A 26,758-nucleotide genomic window follows, 5' to 3' on the forward strand; every position below is an offset into this window, starting at 1 on the left:
CTGTACAGTAGTAACAGTCTTACTACTGTTTTCTGTACTTCACCTGGACTATAATAAAACAGCTGAGAAAGCACTGCCAGAACTGCACGTGAAGAACTCAGCTAGCGCTAGCAACCAGCTCTCAATGAGTGAACGGCTCCTGTTCCCTTCTGGCCATGGTAACAACTGATGGCTGAGCTGCATCAAAGTTACTGAACTCTAAATCAAGAGGGAATATCTGGCATCTGTGTGGACAAAATGCTCATTTTACAATCATTGCAAATACCTCTTTGACCCCTGGGTATTCTGCTTATTTAATTCTCCTAAGCAAATTGGAAGCCAGAGGACGTTAGCACTGACATACGGGATATTTACATGGAACCTCTCCACTCCCAAGACAGAACAGGTGCTGGTGTCAACACGTAAAATATTGGCTTTGTGTTCCCAAGCAACTGTAGTAGTTGCATATAAGAGGTTATTGTTATACGATCAATGTTAACCTTTATCTTCATCCTGAGTTATAAATGAACCAGGAACGCCATCAAGCCTGATGGCCATTAAGAAGGCAAACAGTTGTTTGTTTTGTTGTAGTTCCTCACAGCTGTTACAGAATAGTTCTTTATAGCTTGGTATCCCAGAGCACATCCTCAGTGTGCTGCTGCGGGCTGATTACCATGCTGTTCCCTACCAGTGGAAGGAAGCACTGCAGCTGTAGCCCCATGGCAGCGACACCAGGCAACACCACCTAATGCACTGCACTGTGCCCCCACCAGCTGGTGTGAAATTGCAGCAAACAAATTTAGCTCAGTGCCAACATTAGAAATCTTTCGGGATGGGAAATGGTGTGGCCACGTTCCCTTCTGAGCCCGTATACTCCTCGAGAACCATCGCTATAATTAATGGGAGATTAATCAGTATGTTTAATGACAAGTCCACAGGTGCTCCTCATGCTTGCTTCCCTACATCCTTGGAATTAGCTCTCCTCTCCGCACAGTAAAGCCATTATACCCAGTGGGTAGCGGAGGATCAGCATGGTACAAGGAAATGCTACGGAGAGCTGTCCCACCCCCTCCATGGGTGGGAGGTAACAGCAACGGGCTGGGATGTCTCTATTAGCCCCTAGTCTCCACACACACACCTAGGTGCAGATAAAAGCAAGCCTGTACCTCTTCTTGCTCTGCTTGTATGCATGAGTCAGAGCAAAGATATCTTTTGAGAGACAAAACGTTGAGGTGATAAGAGCACTCACGTGAAAGGCCCACCAAGGACTTTGAGCACTGGGAAGCTGCGAGAACGTTCACCCTATCTGTCTGGGGCTGTAATTGTAAGATAAGAAAAGAATGACAGATGAGGATAAAAGCAATAAAAATGGATGACTTAAGGATAGGTAAAACTGAAGTCTACTACGCATTCATCTTTCGAATGAATGAATCAAAACTACTTTGAAATATACATAGGAAAAAAAAAAAAAAACAACTTCAAACACCTTTCCATAGCATAGAGCAAGAAAAAGCCTGTCTTGTAGGTGGGAAGTAATTTTGTGTGGCAGTGTCACCTTGCCTCTCACTGCTGATCTCGCCAGACTGGTGATTCCAGTAGGAAAACAGGTCTTTGGAAGCGAGCACACAGTGATTGTTTCTTTTAGCCATCTCTAGTGTTTCTTCTCTAAATATTTGTCAAAGAAATTAATAAAGCATACACCTCCGGGGCTCAGAGCAGGCTGTGGGTGTTTTAAAGAGGGAACAGCTATATCTACCAGGCTATGCAACCAAGATCCTTTGACTGCCACAAAGCCTTCTGACTCCCAGCAAAGCTGCTGCCCCGGCTTACACGTCCAAAGGGCTGAAGTGCTCTATATGTACAGAGAGGGACCTGGCTTTCAAATGAAACACCTCTCAGGAAGGAGAGGGGTCACCAGGGCTTGATCTGCTCTCAGTGTGCTGTTGGATCTGTCAGCGTCCCACCAGAGCGTTTTATTAGTTCACAAAACATGCATGGAGCCAGGCCAGCTTTCCAAGGTGTGGGCTCAGAGGGGTGAAGGAGAGGAGAACTGGTGAGCAAACTGAGCAGACGTTGGATTTCTGCAGGGAAAACTGTGCAGCAGTTTGCTAAGGAAAATAATCTGACTCTGTCCATCAAGTAGATGGCACTGTGATATCAAAGCTAACGAGGGAAAGACATGCAAATGAAAGAGGCAGATAAAAGTACAGGAGGTTGAATCTTCATTATTATGTTTTAATATAAAAGAGGGAGTGTAGGAATTACCAAAGGTAAAATATTTTTTGAGGAATCCTTTGAGAATTGTATGTCTGACAATTCGAAAATTGAGAGGGAAAGGGTGCACTGAAAAGACTTAATTTTCACTGTAGGCTCCTATTTTGAATGAGTATAATTTTGCAGCTTTGCACTAAATCTTCACGTTTCCAGACAATGCTTTTTTAGATTTATTGGAACTACTTTTCTTTTCTGTTTCTCTGTTTCATGTACATGAACAGCCATGAAAGAAAAAGGAAAGTCTGTCCATTTCTGTTTTGTGATGGAGAAGTTGCTCTGGAGTAACAAAGGTAGGAGTCTTAAACAAGCTTCGGTGGGACTCACAATAGACTACAGTTTGTTCCTTGTAATTAGATGATGGAGACTTTTGCTGCCATTAGGTATTTGTCAGCATGTAGAGCACAAATGCTTGTGTGACTAGGCTATGCACTGGCATCCTCTCCCAAATCCAGCTGTGCCAATGAGAGAGGTTACTGATTCCAACCGCTTGTCTTCCTCTTCCTGCTCGAGTCTGTCACTGCAAAGATCTGCAAGTAGGCAGAGGAGTCACGCTCCTTAACCTGCTTCAGTCAAAAAGCAACCTGACATAGCTGTCTTTAACCTGCTCCAGCTGGCCTCGCTCGGAACAACTTGAACTAGGGAGCAACAGTGCTGCCCCAACACGGGAGCACTGCCAAGCAAGGGCAAGCAGGTACATGCTCACCAGGAAGGCTGAAAAGGGGGACAGATGCCCGTGGGCACTGCTCTTTTACAGCGGGGAACAGCAAAGCAGAAGACTGATGGGAATTGATTCCTTCCGATTAATGGTTTGATAAGCAATGGAGATGGAAGTTATGCTACAGCAAAGTTAATGATAATGATGCAATCACCGGTCAAGAGCTAACGCGCTGAAATAGCACATTGTGGTACTAATGACAGTCTGCAAAGCCTTATTAGTTGAAAAGATGAAAACCATTTTCGTTTGGGAGGAAGGGGAATTGTTCTTTTAATCATTATTTATTTATAACACAGAAAATTGTTTTCTGCATTTAATTTGTAGGGCATTTTCACCAGCAAAACATACGCACAGTATCATAATGCGTATATATATATATATATATATAAAAAGCAAATGTTCGGTGCCAAGTACAAACTGTTAAAGGAAGGATGTCCTTCAGGCTTAGGTGATTATACTGCTGCTGAGTTTTTGCTATACACCAGTGGCATTCTGGTGGAATGAGATTCACCCCTGTGCAGAGGGCAAGCATAAAACCTAAGTACCATGTAAACCCTACTTAAGTCTTATGGACCTGCTTCTAACTCCGTTGAAATAAATAGCAATATTTTCATTGACTTTCAGTGGGACCTGTTTCAAGGTCAGTGAATGGGATCAGTCCTATACATACCTTTTGCTGGCCCAATATATTAAGGATTTGGATGTAAAGTGCTTGGGAATAAAATTAAGTGAAAAAAAAGACCTCGGCTGTAAAAGCTTTAGTAATTTTGGAGAATTTGCATCATCTAAATACGAGAATCAAAACATGAATCTGTTCCAAAGATTCAATAATATTAAGTAAGGAAGCTGCAGTATCACCTAAATCTGACTTTAGGAATACCGTGCATACTTCTGTCATGTTCTGTGTCATGTAATGCATAGTACTGAGAAACATTGTCAAATCTATTTGGGGCTTCATCATCATTACTTCCGTAGTATTAGAAGAATTCTTGATACATCGGAGTATTAAAACAACAAGTCCTCTGCTCTGGCAGCGTTAACAGGGCTTGCACATATTTTACTACCATATCATTCACCATTGCAAAGTAACAGGATGGCATCTTTTTATTCACCTAAGAAGAGCATGCATAGAAACTCATTTATATTTCATAAATTCCAAGTGTTCAGATAAGACCTCACACGACAAAGGAGAACTCTGCACTCAGAATTCATGCATCTTACAGCAACTCTTGACCACAGCTGTGTATTTTACTTCCCAGCTTGTATGGAGAGATAAATATGTTGGGTTCCTCCCAGAACAATACTACAACCAACTGCCAACGTTGTAAATGTAAAAATACTGCATGTGCACTCAGTAAATGATTTTTCAAGGGCTCTGAACTTCTATAAACAAACCCCAGATTCCCCAGACCCAAGCAGGGGTGGGAGGCTGGGAGCATGGCATATGTCTGTTTTTTTACCTTGCCTGTTTCAGCAGCAGGCCAACTCAAAGAAAATGCAGAACAGATTTTTTTTTTAATAATAGGGAAGATTCTCTACTGTTGTGTTTTGTTTTGTTTGTCCCCACATGAAAAATGGATGACTCGCCTCCTTACAAACTCAAAACACGAAGAACTTCAAACACCTTACACGATGAATTTCAACCCCCAAGTGTCCAAGACAGAAGGTTACCCTGGAAAACCTTGCATTTGGTGAACTTGGGGAAAAAAGATGCCAACACCTCTGGCAAAACACCAACAACTATTTAGCAGCTTCTGCGGATATGGGTAATTGGCCTACTCCTAGACCCTTTCTGCACTCCTGGAGATAAGCCTGTTTGACAAATTTAGAAAACAATGGCACGCACGCACACACACAAGGAAAAAAACAAACAAACAAAAAAACAAAAACAAAAACATAAAAAAAAAGGAAAAGGAAAAAGAGAGAGAAGAAAGGAGATCACAGCTTTTTATCCAGAGCCCTTGTGGACGTGAAAAACCCACCTACCAGCACACGTAAGATAAATCATAGAAGAATATCCTGTGTTGGAAGGGACCAAACAGGAGCACTGAATCCAACTCCTGGCTCCACACAGGACCACCCAAAAAAACCAAACCCTATGGCTGAGAGCATAGTCCAAATGCTCCTTGAACTCCAGTAGCTTGGGGCCATGCCCACTGGCCTGGGGAGCCTATGCCATGCCCACTTACCCTCTGTTGAAGAACCTTCTCCAAGCACCCTGACCCTCCCATGACACAGCTCCATGCTGTTCCCTCAGGCCCCAGAGAGCAGAGCTGAGCTCTGCCCCTCCGCTCCCTGTGAGCCACCATGAGGCCCTCCCTCAGCCTCCCCTGCTCTGTGCTGAACCAAACGAGGGACCTGATGCACCCCAGTAACATTTAAAATACCATATAAAATAACCAGGGAAATACGCAGTTATCCTGCACAAATCTTCCAGTGTTGTTCAGATCAGAGTTAAAGTCCAAAATTGATATTGACCACCAAAGAAGACTGGCTTGAGATTGAACAGTGACAACAGCAACACTAATCGTTCTGCCTGCTTCTCCATCAGTGAAACGCAAGCAGCAATGTCCCTTCTCGGGAATGTTTAGAAAACAGAGGATGAGAAGCAATGTTCCAAGAACTGCCACCTGTATCCATGGATAAAATCCATCCTTGAAGATGAAGGGAAAGAGACAAGAATTCAAAGCCACCAATGCTGCAGGAAACACCATCCAGAGAGGAATACAAACCCAGTACAACGTGAATACAGATGATAATCTAATTTATGCATCAGCAAAGCTCAATATAACAACCACTGTCTATCTGTGGGAACCAGTGCCAGTAGCCCGGCTGCCCTGGCTCAGGTGTGGGAGCCGTGTGCTGAGAAGGGAACACTTTATTGCCAGAGCGCAGGCAGGATGAGCAGTCATCGCACCTCCGCAGGGGCTGACAAACCTGCCATGGCACCACTCCTTCTATGCCCCTATTTCCTCCCTTCTGTCCCCTTCTCCCGAGGCTGGGGGGCAATCAGCCATCTCACGGACCCCACAGCGAAACGGGGCACACTTTGCCCCAGCGGCCGCCAGCGCCTTGGGGCAAACCGCCATCTTGGGCCTCTCGAGGCTGAGAGCCGCGCCTCCCCTCAGGCGGCAGCGGGGCGGTACGGACTGCTGCTCTTCGTCCCCGCCGGTGCGGCAGGAGGAGAGCGGGCCCTGTCGCAGCAGCACCGTCTTCCGTGCCGTGCCGGGCCGTGCCTGGCGGCAGGGACCGGTGGGGACAGCCAGGGCAGGGGCCAGGACGCCAGGAGGCCGGCGCGGCGCAGGCCCGGCGGCCGCAGGAAGGGGAGGGAGGCGGTCGCAGCCATCATGCGTGCGCTGCCGGGGCTGGGGCGGCTGCTGGCGGCGCGGGGGTGGGGGTGGCCGCCGCGCCGCTGCCTCAGCGCCATGGCCCGCTACGGCACGGAGCAGCGGGGGCGGCCCAACACTCCCGATTACCGCCTCTACTTTAGTAAGTAGCAGTCCCCGGGGCCCCGTAACCTCCCCCACCCTTCCTTCTCCGCCTCGGGACGGGGCACGGCGGGGAGAGGCGGCAGCGGCCTGCCGCTCCTACTGAGGCCTCTCGGGCTGGTGGAGGGGTCGCCACTGAGCCTCCCCCCTACCCGAGGGGGCGATTTGCGTGGAAAGTGAGGGGATTTCCCGGCAGATCTGCCTTTTAGAGGAATGCTGAACCTGCACAGTCCCCCGGGCCGGTGTGTGCAGCACGAGCCCTGCAAAGCTCCCTGAAAGGTGTGGGGGTGCTGGGGGCACGTGGGGCACTTGGGAGCCTAAGGATAGGCTTGACGGAAGGAGCCTCGCCTCAGCACTGTGTCAGCTCTGCCCTGTACCCTGTGGCCAGGCCAGCCCTCTTGGAGACGTCACGCTGAGGAGAGACTGGCATCCAAACGGCGAGGCTGCAGCCTGAGCAGCAGCAAGGTGGCACTGGGAGAGCGCGGGCAGGGCTCCAGGAGGCCTCCCAGTGAGCAGTGGGGACTTCAGCATTGCACATGTCACTAACAAAGGTGACTGTACAGCACTTTGCTGCTGTGTACGTCTTTGGTTTGTCAGCTTCTCAGGGGTTACCTCTGACTTCTGTTGTCATCATGTGCCCTCTGGGCAGCACTCTGCCAGGGCTCCTTGTGTTCAGTCCCCAAGGAGCTGCAAGTCACGTCAGTCAGTGGAAGCAAGCAGCCTGCCACTAAACTTTGCTGTAATTAGGAGGATGATCTGGGAGGCTTCCAGGAGTTGCCAGCAGGGCAAGGGAGGTGATTGTCTCTCTGCTCTGCCCTTGTAAGGCCCATCTGGGGTACTGTGTCTGGGCCTGGGACCCCTCAGTGCAAGAAGCTGTTGGAGCAGGTCCAGAGGAGGGCCATGAGGATGATCAAAGGGCTGGAGCACCTCTCCTACTAAGATAAGCCTAGAGAGTTTGGGGTGTTTAGCTTGGAGAAGACTCCAGGGAGACTTCATTGCAGCTTTAATCCTCCTCAGGCAGGAGGGGAAGCGATTTTTTACACAGTCTGATACTGATAGGACAAGGAGGAATGGCTTTAAGCTAAAAGAGGGGAAATTTGAGTTAGATTTTAGGAAGAAATTCTTTACTCAGAATAGTGAGGCGCTGCAAAAGGCTGCCCAGAACTGTGGGTGCCCCATCCCTGGAGGAGTTTGAGGCCAGGTTGGATGGGCTCTTGGGCAGTGTGATCGAGTGGGTGGCAGCCCTGGTCACAGCGGGGTCTACAATCTTTAAGGTCCCTTCCAACCTAAGCCATTCGATGTAAAACAGCCAGCATGTATTCTTCTTTGTTGAGGTGGTCAAAGTACAGTCCAAAACTAAATAAAGACTTTTATGTTTCCATTTACCATAAAGTGGAGTGCTAATAAAGGAGGAACTCCTTGGAATCAGTGTTAATGCCTTGTATTATATATAAACGTATCATTATATGTTTCTATTTACGTTTGGGCTTTGGTATATTGAAGAGTTTCCAAGTGATTTGAAATGCTTCAGCGTTTACTCTGGTAAATTTTGTTCCTTTCTACAGTGGAAACAAGGCTGAGGTGCAGACTAGGCCTCCATTAAGGTAATGTCAATTTTTGCAGGATTTGAGGTACCATGTTTCATATCTAGGGCCTGAGTGATTATACCATCTCTTGTATATTCTCTTTGTCAGATTTCAGCATGTTGAAGAGTTTTCTTTTTGCTGTTGTGAAATTTAGCTCACTAAAAGTGCAGTGAAGTCATTAGGGCTATACTACTAGAAGCCCATGAAGGTTCACTGATCACTCATGGAACTGTGGTTCCCTTGGTATTCCACACCTTTTTTGTTTTTCCCTCTGTTAATGGCTGTGTATTGCCAGGGAGGAAAGGAAAAGACAAGGAAAGGGTCTTCTCATCTTTCCATGGCTTGTGTTGCCAACTAGTCAGAAAAGAGAAGTGTGGTATTGAATACTAAAGCAGTAATTCTGATTCCAGTAAGTCACTGTCAAAGCATCAAATACATTGTCCTGCATGTAGCTTATTTTTCAGTCTTTGGAATTAAAGTTCAGGAAGAGGTTTAATTGATGCATATGTTGTTATATCATAGATTTCTATAATGCATAAGAGTCGTTATCAGTGCAGACATCTTACAGCGTATCTATCTAGATTTGTAACTTTACTTTGTTGTTTTATTTTTCAGAGAATGCAGATGGTAAATACATTTCCCCATTTCACGATATTCCACTCTTTGCTGGATCCAAAGAGGTATATATTTTTGCTTTGAGCGCTCTTGAGATTTAAACGCACTTTTAAAGGGGATTTTTTTAAACAATTAAGAAACAAGTCTGTAGCGCCAAAAGAGGCATTTTAATCCAGTCTGAATAATAATGTAAGCGAGAGAACCCCACCTCATTTTCTCAGTGAAGTTCAGTAATTTGTATTGAAGCCTCATAACTGTATAAATAAGCCACTTGTCCTTTTAAATCTCCAGGTGATTGAGGGTAGGAAGAACCCTCTCAGTATCACGTGGTCATTCTGTGTTTAAAGTTTGCGTTCACAGGTTTTTGAACTCACTTTCTATTGTTATTTTAAAGCATGGATTTTTTCTGTGGCTGCAGTTAAACGTGCATTTCCTTGCTGTGGGACATGTACAGCACATACTTATGTGACTTCTGCTGTGTTTTTTTAATTCCCAAAAGGAGGACTATAATTGGAAGCCAACAATAATGCTCGAGAGAGAAGTGGTAATCGCACCTTTAGAGAATTACGAGGCGTGAGGTGCAGCTGAGCACTTTCACGTCTTGTTAGCCACGTTCCCTGGAGTTTCATTATAGCAATAATGAAACGCCTGTTTTATATGTCACTGGTGGGAACTGACAGTCTTTGGTTTAGACTTAGGCTTGCCTATTATGGTACACTTGCTACACAAACAGGTTGGGAAGGGTTTTGGCCGTTTTCTTGATTTGTTGCTGGGATTCTATGGGTGATGTGACCGGTGAGATAAGTCAACAGCTGTAGTGTGTTCAGAAGTCTCAATCTGAGTAGTGAACCAATCTCCTGAATTATGTAAACTGTCATTACCAAGATGCTCTATGGACTGGGTGCTATTAATATAAAATCAAGGAGCATTTTCACCCGCACGTTGTTTGGAGGCCTTGCTGTCCCTGCTTCCAGAGTTTAAGGTTTGGAGGGATGGATTATGGTCTGTGAGTTTTCTGTGGATTAAATTATAGTACAGTGATGACTGATGAATGCAGAGAGCCTTTCATTTTGGCTGTGTGAGCAAGGAAAGAGCTTCCTGTGGGACGTGAGCACCAGAAAAGAGTTGTTGTGAAGGTCTGTGTTATTTTTACCGTCTTTTCAAAATGAGGAGGTTAGGACTTGCGTGTCATATTCTTTGCCTCCTCCAATCTAAGCTTTGTGAGCTTCATTTTATGGTGGATAACTCCAGGCCTGTTTTCCATATTGTTTTTTGTTTTGTTTTTTATTCTTTTCAAGCGAGCAGGAGGATGACTGATGTGTTTTACACAGCTGATGCCTGAACTGCTGATTAAAATCTCTGCACAGCAGAGAGGAAGTGGATACGTCCATGTATATTTTTATCTTGCTCTGCTAACATTGGGAAGGTTATAATTTCACAATCAAATGGGACCAACAACTTATTTTTAAAAGTTACTGTTTATGCCTTTATACATGAAAGAGAGTGTTTCATTTGCATTTAAAACTAGCAATAACTGTATCGATGTGAATATGCTATTGCTCTCTAATGTTCCTTTTTCACCCTTACCTTATAGGATAAAGAGATTCCTGCAAAGAGGTCAAAGACTACAGGAAATGAGGTACAGCTGGGTTCTTTTTTTTCCTCCTCCTTCTTTTCTTTTCCCTCCTTCACATCATTTTGCTGTTCTGCAAAGTAATCTTTTACTGAATATAGTTAACATATGTTCAAATATGAGTCTTTCAGGAGAAGACTTATAGGGATTTAATATTCTCTTCTTTTAATGGGCCAGAAATGTCAGAATTCTTTTATTCATCAAAAAACTCTCAAAGACAAACACTTTGATACCTCTCTCTCACGGTTTCATTATGACTATTACAGTGTAGATATATTATCTTTTTGGTAAAGCATTTGCAGTAATAAACCTCCATTAGTGAAATATTCGTGATGCTTTGACTGTGGGTTAATTTTGGTATATATACGAAACTTAAGAGATTCTAAGTATGTAGGGCAGAAATCAGAATTACTATTCCTGCTTTTTACACCTGAAGTTGTATCATTTTCTGTGCTCATCTAGTAAGCCCGAAGAGAGAAAATGACATCTGCTAGTGGTTCAGTATTAACCACCACTAAGCTGAGCCTTAGAGAGGCCCAAAGAAACAGGGCAGGTCTGTTCGAGCTTTTCCTGTGAAACAGAGTTGTTTATGCAAGTGTCTTTTCCAAAATGTAGCCTTTTTTTTTTTTTTTTTTTTTTTTTTTGTCAGTGCTTTCCTTGGCAGGGGATAAAGTTCAGTAGAATAAACAAAGACAGCCACATGTTTTGTTGCGTCCTTTCTTCTTTCCCCTGTGCCCCTCGGTCTGCTCAGTATCTGTTTGACCAGTCATATTGCAAAACTGTACTATCCATCCAATGTTAAAGAACTATCCGAAATATCTTCTTTCAGGTTTACATGTAGCATGGGACATGCTGCTTTCTGTACTGTACGCCAGTCCCCACACAGTCCTGCACAATGTATTTCTTCCACCTTCAAGCTGCATGACACTGGGTTTCCTGCTGCTTGATGCCTATTTAAATACTATTTCATAGATGTAGAATGGTACCTGACAGATAAGTTGATGAGGAGAATACGTATGTTACAATAAGCCTCTCTCGACCTTCTTGCAACATGAATTCATAATTATTGGTCTTAAACACTGTGACACTGTCTGCTGGTGACAAAAATGCAAACCCTGTTCTGTGCAGTGTCTGAGTTTTGTCTGTGTGGTGGATAGTTCATTTAAAACTGTATTTGTGGTTCCCTTTTTCTGATCTCTGGATCACTCTGTGGGCAAAACAAACAAACAAACAACCTGTGAAGCTGAGCAGCTCTTATTTTCTGGGCCAGTGTAGACTCTAGAGCTGCTTCATTTAACTCTCACTATGAGAGAACTCTGGGCTGTGGTTGCATAAAGCTGTGGAAAAGCAAAGGCAAATGCAGATGTTGGTCTTTGAGCATCTCATGTGAGTACGCAAATGAACGTGTAGTCTGTAGGCTTCCTGAATCTGTTTGGTCTTAGGTGGTGAAAGGGGAGAATGCAAATCATTTAGAAAACCTCTTTTCACCATGTTTGGGAGCTGAGGAGAAGAGAAAGGGATCTCTGTGTTCATGAAAGCAGTGTTCTGTCTTATGCTGGGGTCTTCAGCAGCTTAGGTCACCTTTGCCTGGGGAGTAATGTATCCCTGCGTGTTTCTGATCAGGAGAAGTATAGCTTAATCAGGGTATAAAGAGAAAATGAGAAATACAAGGCTGTGTACTGATTTCTGAAGACCTTTGAAGCTCTGTACTCCATAGCTTGGTTTAGGGATGCAAAGGCTACTGTTACTGGGTGCTGAGTCGATCCTTGCTGCATTTGGCCAGAATTCAAAGGTAACAGTTCTGCTTGCCTTAGGAACAAAGTTAAAACTCATGCTCCTGCTTTAAAACTCAGGGTGGCACTTCATAAACAAATACATCTAAGAGTGGAAAAAGATGAAATATCTGCATGGTTCTGCTCAGTCTCTCTAACTTTAAATTGTTCTTTGCATTTGTTATACAGGGAAGAAGGTCTCAAAAATAGGAGTCTGTTTATGGGATAAAAGAATGCGCATCATATAAATCTGTTAGCTGTTCTGCAGTCTCAGCTTCTAGTTTGAAGGGAAAAGCTGCAATAGTTATGTGTTAAATCTTCTAAGGAACCCTTCTTTCTTGCAACACTTTAGACCTTCCCAAAACTCTATTAAATTTAGTTTTGCAGCTGTTGACAGCTGATCTTTTGGCTGTTCAGAAACTTGAAAGGAGTTACTTTCAGGGAGAAGCTATGTTGGAAGAAATCATATTCAGCTTCAGTCCTAAAACTGTTGCCAGCCTGCAGTCTGAACCTCTGCTTTGTCTTTAGCATTGCAAGCACTTGGAATCCGCTCTTCCCAAGTAGATCTTGCTGAAAGGCATCAGAAGTTTCACGTTTGTGTCCGAAGGGATGGATGTTCTCACTGTGGTTAAAGCCAACACTGTCAGGCATGGACTGTTGAATACAGTCTTAAAAGTCTGACAGGAAGGTTTGTAGAGATCATAGTTTTCTTTTCAAGACTAATATGAAGCGTTGCTTCCCCGCTACAGTGCAAGAGTTTATATTCCATTGTTGTTTTTTATGTCTTTGGTATTCACATTATCTCATTCAGAGGACTCAGGTGTTCCTAAATACAAAGCTTTTTTGAGAACATTGGCCTTAATCTGTCTAAGCATGCAGAAATTATACTCCTAACTTGCAGACACCCACCAGAACAGTTGAAAAATAGCAGAAAGAAGAAAGACAGGTTTGGTTTTGTTGTGTTCTTTGGCTTACACAAGGCCGGAGTGCCTTTGTGGACTTGAAGTTGAATTCCTTCTGTCAGGCAAAACCTTTTGATAGATGAGGCAGTGGGATGAGATACAAGGAGTCATCACTGTGGTCATGTAGTCTGAATAGGCAATCTGATTGAGGGCCTGATGCTTGGAACAGAGTTCCCATTTGTGGTGCCAGGGTAGTCTTACAATAATGCCAGTATGTTCCATAAGCAGGGAAGAGCTGGCATTATTTCCCATATAATAGAGGTGCAAACTTTGGCTGTGTGTTCTCTCTTAACTACAGCTTCTGTAACCTTCTTTAGTCACGTTAGGCACTTTTTCAGTGTGTGTAACTTGGGCTGTAGTGGGTCCATTACATGTGTTCAGGGAGTTGTGTGTTCCAAAATGTAGATTATCTGGGAAGGTTTCACCCTGATGTGTGAAGTTGTCTAGCTTTTTTCTATGTATCTCTCCAGTAGCTGCAAAATTTGCTTTGTGTTCTTGTAGATTACTTCTGTTCTTCTCAGTATTTATTAATCTTCTCTCATCTGTCCAGTAAATTTATTGGGGTAGAGTTGGTTTACTGTGAAAGCTGTATCAGTGGTCAGGCTTGACTTCAGAGAATTGATTTCTTGAAATGTGAGGTTTTATTTGCATTTTTGTCAAGGTTCTATCCAGAGTAGTTCTGCAGGTGAATGTGTCTGGTAACTAATTGATCGTCATTTATGGATCTGTGGATAAAAAGTCTTCCATGAAGTTCTCGGTTCTCACTGCGCATTAACGTGGGGGAAGCACACTGTGAAGAGCCTGAAGGCACTTCACATTTACACTGGGCACTGTGTTCCTTTTTTGGTAGCTGTTCTATTAACTTGTCTTGGGAAAGTTCTGCTGACTTCTCTTTTAGATACAGTATTTGGTCTCCAGATGCAACTGATATCTAATTTGTTGTTTTCATTGGCAGGTGCCTCGTAGCAAATGTTATATCAGGAATGCTTATAACACAGGGAGTCATCTTACAAACAGACCCGTCTTAATTTATTTCTGGTTGTATTTCATGCCAGTCTGTACTTTCTTTTTCTTTTATTTTTTCCCTTTGTTTTTCTTTCTGTCTTCTTATAAATTCATGTTACTGAAAACACCATCCTTTGTTCAGACTGCTGGTGCTGGACTGCAGCTCATCCTTTTCATTCCCCTTAGTCCACAAGTGCAAGCTGCCGGTGAGAATCCCTGTAAGACTGCAAATGAGCAGGTAGAAAAAAATGAAAGCCATAGCTATTTTTTTCTTATATCTGTCTTATGAGCTCCCAAGTTTCTCCATGAAGAGGGTCAGTAGCCCTGAAGTGCAGCCTTTAATACTTTCAGATATATTTTTTTAAAGCTCTCTACTGTAAAAATGACTAATGTAACGGTAATCTTCAGCTTACCTCATGCAATACTGATGGTGAGTGGCAGTCAGGCCTTAAGGAGCGTATTAAAAAGATAATAATTATACTGAGTTTCTGTTCTTCTCTTCATCTTTCTCATTTTGTCACTCTTGTTCTGCATGGGTTGCTCCACTTCTTCAAATAAGCTGACACTTCAGAGTTGAGCATTACATGTTGCAATCCTTGAACACAATTGTACCTATTCAAAACCCGCCCCTCAGATACACCAGCACAGGAACTTAGGAAAACTGAGAAATGAAATAGTTGAGCAAGAAGGGCAGAAGTTAGGCAAGGAAGAAAAAACCGTTTCTGAGAATGATTAATGGGAATCCACAGGGGTGGGTTGCAAAAAATCGTATCAGAAACGTGCTTAATTTCTTTTCTACTGACCTGTGATATTTAAATTTGTTATTACAAACCTTGATCAAAATGAGCCATCATTGAATCTGTAAGAATCTGTGCAACCAGAGCCAGCCGTAATTTTTTCCCATTGGTCGTCTGTGGAGACAGGTGTCCCACAGTTCACCTAGGTACAACAGTGTGTCTCTTCCTTGCTTTTCTCTGCTTTTTCTGGATCTTGTTAACTTTGTGCTTAAAAGGCAAACAAAACAAAAAAGAAAAAACCCACCCTGTTCCTGTTGTCTCTGTTAAATAATAGAAATAGAAAAAAAGTAGAAATGATTGTTCATTAAAAACAGTTTAATTCAAATGGAATGCAGTAAGATGCCAAGCCTTGTTAAAGAAAACACCCTGCTAAAGCAAACATGTATTTACATCCTACATGAATTCCTATGTAACGTAGTTTGACTGTCCTTCTTAGATAATAAAGGATGCTGTTTAGAGAGTTTCTTTTTCTGATGTAATTTTCTGATGATTTTCATACGCAGTTTTAGGAATTGGGCAATACACATTTGACCTTTCCGTGTTGAGCAAATGGATTTTCTTTCCCTTTCTCTCCTCTGGATATAATAGAGAGAAGTACAAACGTGTGTCCTCTGTTCACATTAACCCAAAGTCAAACAAGCTCCATGACACCCTGGGTTAAACATCCCTCTGAGCTCTACAAGGTCGCTTTCCCTGGCTTATGAGTTCTCTCCCTTTTTCTGAATCTAGATAAAATCTGGACTTTGGCAAGCAGTGATCTCATAGGCAGACCAGCTGACTGCTGGCCTGTTAAGGCAACTAAATGCTAAACTTCCCAAAGCAATAGTTTTTGTTTCATGAGAAATTAACTTCTGGGGTTTCTTTTTCTCTCATTGGAAGGTGTGCCACGGGCTGTTGGAGCAGTCTTGCTGTTGCTTGAAGGGGTAGAAGTGCTCACGTGGGTTTTTCTTGAGGTGGAATTTTTTTTGTTTTACTGATGAAAGATAAAAATATCAATTACCAGATGCATTGACCAGCCAAAGCTAACCACAGAATGGCATATGCAGATGGTAATCTGTGAAGACGTATTGCCTGAGATGTTTCTGTTTGCAGCTGAGGAGAGGAGCGTTCTGCAGCAAGGACCTGAGGGAGAGCATTGCAGTGGATGGAGGGAATAGATGCTGGTATGGAAAAGAGTGTAAGAGCGAAGGAAAAGGAATCCTGGATGACATTTAGGCAAGCAGAGAAACAAGGCAGTAGGAAAGCAGAAGGAAAAAGAAAAACAACCTTAAAACAAAACAAAAACCACAACCTAGAGAAATATACTTCTCTCTTTCCGTCTGTCAAACTGTCTAATATGTGCTCTTTCCACTTCGGTGAATTCTGCCTCATCACTGTGAAAATGTAATTGCCCTATAAATAAAGCTTTATTTTTAAAGGTAAGCACTGCATGAAGTTATTAATCTCTTGTAAATACTTGTGGCAGCTTTAGTATTAGTGAGAGTACTAGTTGGGTTTTTGTTTTGTTTTGTTTTTTGCATATGAATTAATATGTCAGGCTGTCACATTTAAGACCTGACGATTCATGTTTGACTGATACCACAAATTATGAAGGCCTGGTCTTGAAGCCAACTTAAATCCAAGTCCTTCCTTTTGGGAGAGCCATTGTAGTTCATTTCAGTCCAGCTGTGGTCCAGTCCTGAGAATTGTTCTAGTGAGGACCAATTAAAGTCCCAGACAGCATTTACAGGTTGTTGTATTGGAGGCAGTGAGGAAAACAGGCAGTTGCATTCTTCACCACACAATGTTTTCATGGAGGACGAGACGTTGTGTATAACTGCAGGGAAAGTTTGTCCTTTTTCTGCCTGTAGCTGCCAGTCAGAACAGTTCTTTCACTTGCTGGCAGTTTCTTGTCAGCACCGGCTTCCATGCTGTGCATTTCTTTTTCCAGATGTTTCTGAGATGGATGTGCAAACTTTCTTTGGCTCTTTTCCAGCCTTGCCCTTACCTGCTGCTGCACGTACATTTCTTTGTTCTGCATCCGCTTCCTTAGTGTTGACGTCTTTGAACGCTCTTTGAGGGCTTCTCAGTTTCAACTGTGCTTATATACGTAAAGTGTGTTTTTTGGAAGTGATCTGGAGCATCTTTCTCCTTAAACCTACTGGAATTTGCCATCAGGGTTGTGTATAGCTTCTGGTCTCATGGGAAAAATGGTGGGTGACCGTGAAAGCTGTTTTCTTGCTTCTTGCACTCCAGTTTTGAGGGGAAAAGATCACAAAACCATCGGAGTGACTTCAGTCAGACTGTGGCATTGCCCCTGCTAATGGTGTTTTTTTGCTGTAGCTGTAGCATGCAAATAGGAAAAATCCAAATATTTAAGTGTCTGCTACAGCTTGACTTGCAGTGCAGTTTGAGAGTCAGTACAGTTCTTCGGTCAGTTTATTTTTTTCTACAAATGTCTTCAAGGACATATTTTGACCTTTCCTGATCTGGTGCCATTTTTAATAATACAACAAGTTTTCTTTTGATATGAAGAGGTGTCCCAGGTAAGGTGATGGGATATCTGGGATTATTACTCATGGAGAAAATGATTACAGGCATTGCTGGGTTTGGTCTGGTTGCCCATGTTGGTTAATACTCTGTTCTCCTTGGTGTTTAACTCTGATAGCTTCAGAAGAGGAAACCTTACAGCAGTTACAGCTTTTCTTAGGTGGTTTGTTTGGTTTTTTTTCATTCTTAATTTTTACTTTGTTTCTACTGTGAAGAGGGCTTACACTAAGGGGAGGTATCTGCATCCTTTCACTGCCCTTGCTTTTGGATTTATTGTACCTCGTTTCACATAGATTTGACTGACAATCAGAAGTGTCAGTAGCTGTTAGGTGTTTTCTGGTTTTTTAATTAAAAAAAAAAAAAAGAGGCAAAAAAGAAGACGTGGAAGACCTGAAGAAATAAATCCTCATAGTGGTTGTGAGAGAATGCATTGTCTTTTCCAGTGCTTGAAAGAAGCTAACTCTTTTCTATAGAAATGTTCAGTCTTTTTTGACATGTGGACAAAATACTGCCTTGTGGTGAGCCATTCTATGGGCTTATTGAACATTGTGTGGGGAGTAATAGTGGTACTGGAACAAGAACAACTGTGTATTTCCATTACTCATTCATATTCTCAGAGGTGAACGGGTGAAGGATGAACTGAGGAAGCTGAATATTACTGTGAGGAGCTAAACAAATTGTACTTAAGTAAAAGCAGCTGCAATAGTGAGATTTGTTGTACAATGCAGCTGAACGCAGAGGAGAGAATTTCTTTTATTGCAGAATATTAATTGCTAAGTGGGTTTTATTTTCAGTTCTTTAATTGTTTTTGTTTTAGGTCCTGTTTAATATGGTTGTAGAAGTGCCTCGTTGGACAAATGCAAAAATGGAGGTAATTAAGAAAAGTACTTGAATATATAGGTATTTGTGAAAGCAATGACAATGCCGTGGGTTCCAGTATTCAGAGTTTAATCAGTGTGGATTGCTATTTATAGATACTTTTTTCTTTGTTAAAATAATAACTTAAAGTTGTGCGTACAGACGTTACCAATGTGATTACAAAAAGCTCTGAGGCTGGAATTCTGTTCCCCTTCTGTAGGTACTCCTTCCTGACAGCCATCTGACTGCAGGATACTGCATACCTGCAGCAGATACTGGAGCACTGGGCTGCAGAACGCTGTCTTACCACTTAGCCTTAGTCCTGCTCACTCATGAAACACTCGGTTCAGAGGATCTGAGGCACTGGCACAGGTTGCCCAGAGAACTGGTGGGTGCTCCATCCCTGGAGACAGCCAAGGTCAGGCTGGAGGGGCTCTGAGAGCCTGATGAAGCTGTAGGTGTCCCTGTTCATTGCAGGGAGGTTGGGCCAGAGGGCCTTTAAGAGCCCCTTTCAACTCAAACTTTCAATTCAATTTTAGGATTGAATTCCTCTCACTTCTGATTGCGTGATAGGCCACGTCCTGACAAATGAAGTGACAAGTGAAGGAAGTTTGTGAGACAGCTTATCTCACAAGAGTATTTTCTATCTTTCTGACCATTTCTGTTAGCTTTGGAAATGTTTTCCAGATGCTTTCAGGAAATTTTGTGGGTTAGCTGATGAGCTATTTTGATTACTAAAAATAACCCTGAAGAACCTCCCCAGCCTCTTTGTTCAGAACTGTTCCTCTTTTTCCCTGATGCTGGAATATCATTTGAACTGTCTTTATCACCCGAGTCATTATTCTAGAAGTAGGATTACTGAGGATAATTGGCTTGTATTGTAAGATGAAGATTTGTTGCGGAATCTGAGTTCACTTTTCCAGTTTTGCTCTCCCTCCCGTTCTTTTGGTATGTTACTTTGAGGGGAGAAAGGTTTGTTGTCCTGATAGATTCAGAAGTACTGGATTTGGATGTTTTCTGGCTTGATAGCATTCCAGACATAATATACACATTTCAATATACCTGGCAGTTCCTTTGTTAAGGCAGAGAGATGACCTGCCTTGCTGTTGTGTCCTGTAAGTCCATCAGTACAGACTGTGGTAAGGTGACAGTACCAGCCCTTCCCTGTCTCTGTGCTGAGGTTCCCTTGCTTGGAAGGGAGACTTCAGGAAAGTAAACCTTGAGGTACATTGAATGTATTGCATTGCTACATTTGTTGCATGTCTCTTGTCCTTCCATTGATCTTACTGAAGGTGCTGTTTATGAGACATTATTGGCCGTCTGGCTACTGTTGTCACTTAATCTTCTTTGCCTCAGTTTATATCAAGAAAAACCATAACTGAGCTCCACTTCTGCCGTAATCCTAGGTTCCACATCTTCCCTGTTAAGTTATGACCAGAAGCAGTGATATCAGGTGTGAAAATAAGTGTGGGAGGGCTTATTTGTGGAATAAATGCACATTTCTGACAAGACATTGTGGCCCAAACAGGTTGAATTCCTTTAGGATGACTTTGCTTTTGGTGTTCTAGTTAAATTACAAGGATGTTTTAAAATGGATGTGAACTAAGGGCTGTGTGCCCATGCATACAAGCTGTGTATGGCCTGAACCAACACATGCTCAAAGCCCTTAATAGATGGGACAACATCCAGGTGAGTCAAGCTAGCGTGGATTTTTGTTGTGATGTGGAGTGGCAAAAGGGCAGTTCAAGTGAATTAAGTGATAGGCTGCTGGGTTTATATTTGAGGTTGTAGAAGGATTATGACAGTAATGAACTGTTCTGTAATAATTAGTCCAGTCCTTCCAGGAGTGCTACTTCAGGTGTAAGAATGCCTTCTAATGCTAATTTAATTTGTTCCAAACCTAACGTGAAGTTTTCACGTGGTGCCTGTACAGAACATGTCCTCACCAAAAAGCTTTTGTATGCTTAGAAGCGTTGGAGGGAAGGGATGTATGCAGTAGGAGAGCAGTGGCCAGGAGGTGGGTACGGTGATGATGAAGCAATTCCCCTATTGCTGTCAAAGCCCTTGTTGTCTGAAGAACTTGTTCCACCATTTGTATCTCTGTTGAAATTGTACCATAAAGAGCAAATTCTTTTCAGTCTTTGATTGACCATGACAGTTTCCTTATGAATTTATGTCTGTCTCTTCTAGAAATAATTCCTTTGCATACTTCACAGCATTATTTAAAACCTTAACAAGCAACTTCTTGAACATGACCCTTGAGATTTACAGTGGGGCCATCAGACTCTTAATATTCCTCAAACCACAAGCACGTGCTCCCCGATGGAGCTAAATGGTTGGATACTGAATGAATTGCTTTTTGTTTTACAGTCCTCTCTTTCTCTTTGTCTTTCATGATCTGCTTAGATTGCCACTGAGGAGCCGTTGAATCCCATTAAACAAGATACAAAGAAAGGCAAGCCTCGATATGTGGCAAATATCTTTCCTCACAAGGGTTATATATGGAATTATGGTGCCCTCCCTCAGGTAACATTTTTGTTATAATGGTGAAAGTTTTCTGTCTTCTGTGTAAATTGCCTTGTAAATCTTGAGTACTGCCTGAATGCAGATCAGCTGCAAGAGGGATGTTTCTCTTTGATAATTTGGAAATTATAATTTTTTTTTTATGTAAGGCTTTATTGTCGTCATAAATTTTGGTCAGAATTTGGGTGTGGGCGTAAATATGAGCTCTGTTTCAGGAAAGAGTTAAATGATGAAGAAATTCTGTATCTTCAGTTTACTTCTGTGAACTGTAGTTACAGAACCACTATCATGGTTTGCCATTCAAAAATACTTCTTCAAGTAGCCCTTTCCTGTTTAAGCAAGGTATTTAAAAAAAAACCCATTTAGGATCTCCATGTACTGCAGCATAAATATTAACTAGGATTTCTTAATATCTTTAAGAAAGAGGAACACAATGGCTTATCTTTCTTCAGATTAAACCTCAACTGCCTTAGCTAACTTTGCTCTGAACTGGGAGACTTTTCTGACTGTGGCACTTTCAAAACTGTGTCTGAGCCTGCTTGAGCACACACAAACCAAAAACTGATGGCTGAAGTTTTTGATAGAATTAAAGTTTTAAACAACTGTTTTTCATTTCTCTGAATAGCATATTGAAGTTAAGCCAGTATTGAAGGACATGACAGAGCTAGAAAAGATAGTTTCTTTTTATTACACTTAAATGCTTAAGCAGTGAAAATTTACTCCTGAAAATACACTTACGTATTTCATCCCTGAAGAGGAGATACTGGGTTGGGGGTGGAGCGTAGCAATGAAGTCCTTATCCAGTTAGTCTCAGTAGATAGTTTCCGGTTAGGTATTGCTTAGAACAAAAAAACTCCATTTAACATTTTGAAATTTGGTTGTGCTTTAGTACAAAACTAAAATTATATGTCTGAATATTCTCCTGAATGATGTGCATTATGCTGGACTGATAAAACAGACCCTAGGTAATGCATTTAGCTCCCCTTACTACCTTGCAGTAACAAGGCTGGAGGTAATCATAGTTTTTCTTTTCTGTAATGTCTTTAAAAGGTCGTTTGGATCCTTACACATCCAATTGTCAAAGTCTATATTATACTCCAGATTCTTAGTAGCAGCTGTCACAAACTCAGAGCCTTACCCAGTTCTGTTTATCCATTATCTTAAGAGGACTTTTCATCAGTGTCAGCAGTTGCCAGACGTTTCACTGTAGTGTACAAGAGATAGATATGTATTTGTGACTGCTGTTTTACACTCTGGAACAAAGGAGGAAAATGTCATTAGGATTATCATTATTGCAGGGGTTGCTGTCCAGAGAACACTACCATTCCTGACCTATTCCTCTGCTTTTATGGGAACTGCAGGTGGAGAAGTACAGCTGGGCTGGAGAGTGGCATTGATATAATGGGGTCTTAAAAGAAAAAGTGCTTTGGAAGAGTACTGGAAAAATAAGTTTTAAATTGAAATTCTCTTCTCACTCCACTTCTGTGACTTTTTTTTTTTGTAATGCTACTACCTACGTACTTGAGCATTTGCTTTTCAGTTGTACCTTTTAGCATGTCAGATTCTCAAGAACAAGAATATGAGTTGGAGGCTTGACCATTGGCAGCAGGAGCTAGCTAGTCTGGCTCCTTGTAAAATATTTTCTGACACCTTTTCAGCAAAACCTCATTTGCCTTAAAATTCTTGCCAGAAAAACTTTTCAACTGTAGAATCATGTCATTCATTCCAAGAGACAAAACAAATACTGGTCTTGTAATTAGGTTATACTAATGTGTGTGTGATTCCTTGTTCATACAGAGTTTAAAGCAGGGATTTGAATTTACCTCTCAGGGAACCTTCCTTAGTCTCAACTGCTGGCTGTTCTTGGGTCTGTGTACATCTGTGTATGCAAAAACACTCAGAAGTATTTCAGACCTAAATTCAAAACTTTAAAAAATTGGATGCTGACAGTACCATACCTAGCAACTTAGTCGGCTCAAAGTCTAGATGATTTTGAACACAACTTATGCTAGTGTAGGTACATTTAAAGAATATAATAAGAATCTGATTGTAGGGTGTCTGAGTTTAGGCCCACAGGTGCTGGTAACCAAAGCATATATTTTCTAGGTTCTCTTCTGGCTTAATCACTATTTCATGAAATGTCTGTTCTGTCTTGAACGTAGTTGATCTATTTGTTGCTGTTATCTATCCTCAGTCAGTTGGTTGTTCAGAGTTTTGGTTGGTTGATTGGTTTAATTTTTTCATTTCCAATTGAGTAAGTCTGCTCTCAGCAAGCTAACTTTTTAATTGGTGTTTTTATAACCACTCAGTGGTTAGATGAATAGTAATTGCAGGTCGGTTGGTGACTCACAATGCTTCTTTCTTTGACAGACCTGGGAAGATCCAAACCATACAGATAACATTACAGGATGCTGTGGGGATAATGATCCTGTTGATGTTTGTGAGATAGGTTCAAAGGTTTGTTACTGTCAAAATTAATTTCATGCTTTGGCTACTGCTTTTGAAAGAGAACGGTGGGTGGGAAACAAGAAAAGGTGATAGTAGTCAATCTTGGGACAACTAAAATATGTCTGATAGGTCTGATAATAGGTTAGAAAGCAGTGTTTGTTTTGTTGTTGTTTGTTCTTGGTCTTTTTTTTTTTTTTTTGTAAAGTAGGGAAATATTTGGAGAAGTCTGGGTGCTGGATAAAGGAGAAAATTGGAGTTCTTGGAGTTTTGTGACTGGACAGACAGTTCTGAATGAAGGAGAAGAGAGTTAAGATTTTGAGGAAGGAAGGAGAGAACTTCCTTCTTTTTCCCCAGCTAGCAGCGCTAGAGCTAAAGCTAAGTTACTAAAAGATGAGGAAATACAGCAGTGTTGCACAAATAAGATTAGGAGGTCAGACCCACAAAGGTGTTAAGTTTGAGTTTTCTCATGGGTGGAACAGAAACAGATCCCACTTCTCTAGAGGAGGAGAACCCGTTGCAGTTATACGGTATGGAGTGGGTGGATGAAAAAGAGGCACAGTAAACACTATTAGTAGGTATAAGGGGAAGGCTTAGCACACTGAAATAAAATCCTCTTTATCTGGAGGCAGCAAAGAATGGATTAATCTGCTGTGGTACCAAAGACGGGATAATAACACAAAAGAGTTTGAAAGAGGGATCTCTTGGGCTACCTGAGGCAAGAGGAAATTTAACTGGTGACCTCAGCAAGGGTATTTTCACTTGGGGAAGGGAACCTGAAGCTGAATTTCAAGGTGTCCAGGGAGTGTTTAAGGAAATATTATCTGGTAGGAAGGAAGTTCCAAGGAAAATGCAAAAAACAGTTGTGCTAATATTTTTGGGGAAGAGAGTGTACAATGTGTGTCTGTGTGTGTGCTTATGTTGGAGTCTAGAGGAAGGGTCAGCAAGAGACAGACGAAAACCAAGGGTAGAGAAAGCAGGGAGTTAAGGGGCAGGAAGGAGGTAGAAAATGCATGAGAGATACTTTTAACTTGGCAGATTGGGGCAAAGATGAGGAAGGTGGGATAGAAGAGAAGGAAAATATTCTAGCTTGTATTATCTCCTTAAATAAATATTGGCTGGAGAATTGAGAGTTTAAGATCAGCAAGGGCAGGACAAGGCTGATGTGTACTGGGTTTGAAGGCCTATCTTGCAATGATGTTAGCTGCTGGCCAAACAGATACTAAATCATTTTGTTGAAAGAGAAATTTCAGGAAGTGTTTTCCACATATTTTTGACATTATGTTCTGTTCTAGGTTCGCTCTTCTGGTGAGATTGTTCAAGTGAAGGTCTTGGGTGTTTTAGCTCTTCTCGATGAGGGAGAGACAGATTGGAAGATAATTGCCATTGGTGTGGATGACCCAGAAGCCCAGAAAATCCATGGTAAGCATTTTTACCTTTCTTAATGCAAGTTATATCAGCAACTTGAACGGTTGTACCTGAGCTTAAGAAGATACAGACAGCCAAGAGACAAAAGTCTTCTTTTCTCATTGTTTAAATTCAAATGCTTCCTTCAAAGCAGGCATGCATGTTTTCTTACTGAACTTTCGGAAAGGTTGATGGGGATTTTTGAGAGGACTTGGTATGCAGAAAGTCATTTGTCTTCAGGAACAATTCATTCTGAAAGAGATCTCTTAAAATTAGTCTTATCTCCATTGTAGTAGTACGTATTTACCGACTCAGATTGCATAGCACACTGCTGTTTTCCTTGCTGACAAAGCATTTCCAATGTTTTGTGACTTGCAACTGCGTTACTACCAGGGATTGTTGCCTAATATGAACAGTAAGATTTCTCCTATTAGCTTGGAAGTTTGGAAAGTGAGCTTCTGATGCAGATCACCCTACTGATGGCCTTCCTGATGATTAGCTTTGCAGGGTGAAATATCCTATGCAGTCATCTTCCTTATGACCATGCTTCTGGTGTCCAAATGGAACTCAATAAGTAAAATGTGGGTGCAGTAGTTTAATAAAATGAGAGGTATCATTCTGCTCCTCTTTTTAAGAGGATATAAATACATTAAAGCTGGAGGGAACTAGGTTTTTATGGCACAGATAAGGTGCAACTCTCCTCTGGATAAACAGAGCTTCATTTTATCGAGTACAGTTGTACTGGGATTCATGAGAATTAAGTGAGCTTTGGAAGTTAATGGCTGTTAAGAGATGAAAAATCATACGTACCATTAAGTCTTCGTGGTCAGAACCTGTTCTTTGTTGGCAGATCTCACCAAGGCAGAGAATGGCGTTTCTCTACAAGTAGGGGTATCCAGTAATTTTGAGGAACTGTGTTTCTCAGCCACTGAGTCTTTTTCCTGGTTTCTGAATGTAAAGTAATTGTATCACTGGCCTGGCCCTTCATTCTGTTTTCTTGCAGGCTGCTTTGAGGTGGAGAATACTTGCAGGGAAAAACGGGGAGAAGAGGAAATGAGGAAAAGGGAACTCTTGGGTTGATGCTGATTAAAATCATGGGGCAGATGGATTACTTCATAGTTCTTATGACTAACTATTCTTGCAGTTAGAGATTAGGAAATTCAGCTTGAGGAAATAGTAATTAATAGTTTGCTGTTACTGTTAGTTTTTATTGGGATGTGATATAATTGTCAGTAGTTGAAGGACAAATAATTAGCATTTTATTTCTGTACTCTGTTCCGTTTACTTTTATTTTTTTTTTCCTTAATAATTTGTGAGAGTTTCATCAGAAGACTGGATGAAAGAATTTAAAAGGAGTCCAGTAAGTAGGAGTAAAACTGAGAGTTTATGCCACTGGATCGAGTGGCTTTGGTCTAAAACACAAGGTTGGTTGTATTGTATTAGTTTTTCTACAGGTCATGACTGATCTGTGTTAGCTGTTAGTGTTGGTTTGTTTGGCAAGGGAGTAAGAGTTTGTCTTTTTTTCAAATGCAAACCCTCGCCTGTAATTGCTGTGCGTATGCTTTCTTATCAGAGAATAGATGTAAAATTTCAAGAAGAGCTGCCCTTCTGAGCTTCAGATCATGGAGAAATATTAATCTAGTTCAACATTATTTCCTTTCAGGGGTCACGGTCCAGTATTAAAAAAAAACCATGACTAGCTTGCAGTGTTTAACAGCAATCCTTCTTTGTTCTAAAAACAAACAAATCTGTTGGAGTAGGCAATACAATATGTCCTTTTATACATGTTTTTTTTCCCTTCCTGAAGATGTTAATTATTTCTGCGTAAAGGGACAGCAGCTATGGATAAAACTGATACCTCCCTTAATAATTGACACGCTACTGTGTTACAGTAGTGGCCTCCTAGGGGAAGATGAGGCCAAGTGTTGCCTTCTTAAGTCTGTCCAGTCATTTTAGCATCATTTGCTAAACATTTTGAATTGAACAGAGAATCATCACATTTGCTTTCAGCTCAGTATGTGCACAGCCCCCAGTGAACATTTGGAGAAGATAATTCTAAGGCACTGGAGTGGTGATTACTTGTAAACCCCATCCTGAGCCCACGCAGTGTGTTAACTCCACTTGCTGCTTTAAGCACACCCCAGGTAGTCTGTATATTCTCCTTCAGGGA

At 41.9% G+C, this 26,758-nt stretch overlaps 1 protein-coding gene and 1 long non-coding RNA gene across 4 annotated transcripts in view; one reads left to right on the forward strand and one right to left on the reverse strand.

Moving 5' to 3' along the window:
- The first annotated feature begins 5,385 nt into the window (after positions 1-5,385).
- Positions 5,386-26,758, forward strand: part of PPA2 (inorganic pyrophosphatase 2) — a 36,214-nt gene continuing 14,841 nt past the window's right edge. For all 3 annotated transcript variants that reach the window (XR_003074859.2, XM_420502.5, XM_004941056.3), the window contains exons 1-7: positions 5,386-6,457; positions 8,658-8,722; positions 10,252-10,296; positions 18,173-18,226; positions 20,620-20,739; positions 23,107-23,193; positions 24,477-24,603. Coding sequence is in view for 2 of the 3 variants with exons in the window: in XM_420502.5 (XP_420502.4) it covers positions 5,869-6,457; positions 8,658-8,722; positions 10,252-10,296; positions 18,173-18,226; positions 20,620-20,739; positions 23,107-23,193; positions 24,477-24,603 (1,087 nt within the window). In the remaining variant the exon portion in view is untranslated. The remainder of the gene's footprint in view (positions 6,458-8,657; positions 8,723-10,251; positions 10,297-18,172; positions 18,227-20,619; positions 20,740-23,106; positions 23,194-24,476; positions 24,604-26,758) is intronic.
- On the reverse strand, positions 15,126-25,594 carry LOC107051759. Its single transcript, XR_001463626.4, has 4 exons — positions 25,399-25,594; positions 21,875-21,989; positions 21,475-21,574; positions 15,126-15,799 (listed from the first exon to the last, which is right to left on the reverse strand). It is a non-coding gene; the product is annotated as an uncharacterized LOC107051759 (long non-coding RNA).

Source organism: Gallus gallus, chromosome 4, assembly GCF_016699485.2.
Source record: "Gallus gallus isolate bGalGal1 chromosome 4, bGalGal1.mat.broiler.GRCg7b, whole genome shotgun sequence".
Lineage (NCBI taxonomy): Eukaryota > Metazoa > Chordata > Aves > Galliformes > Phasianidae > Gallus > Gallus gallus.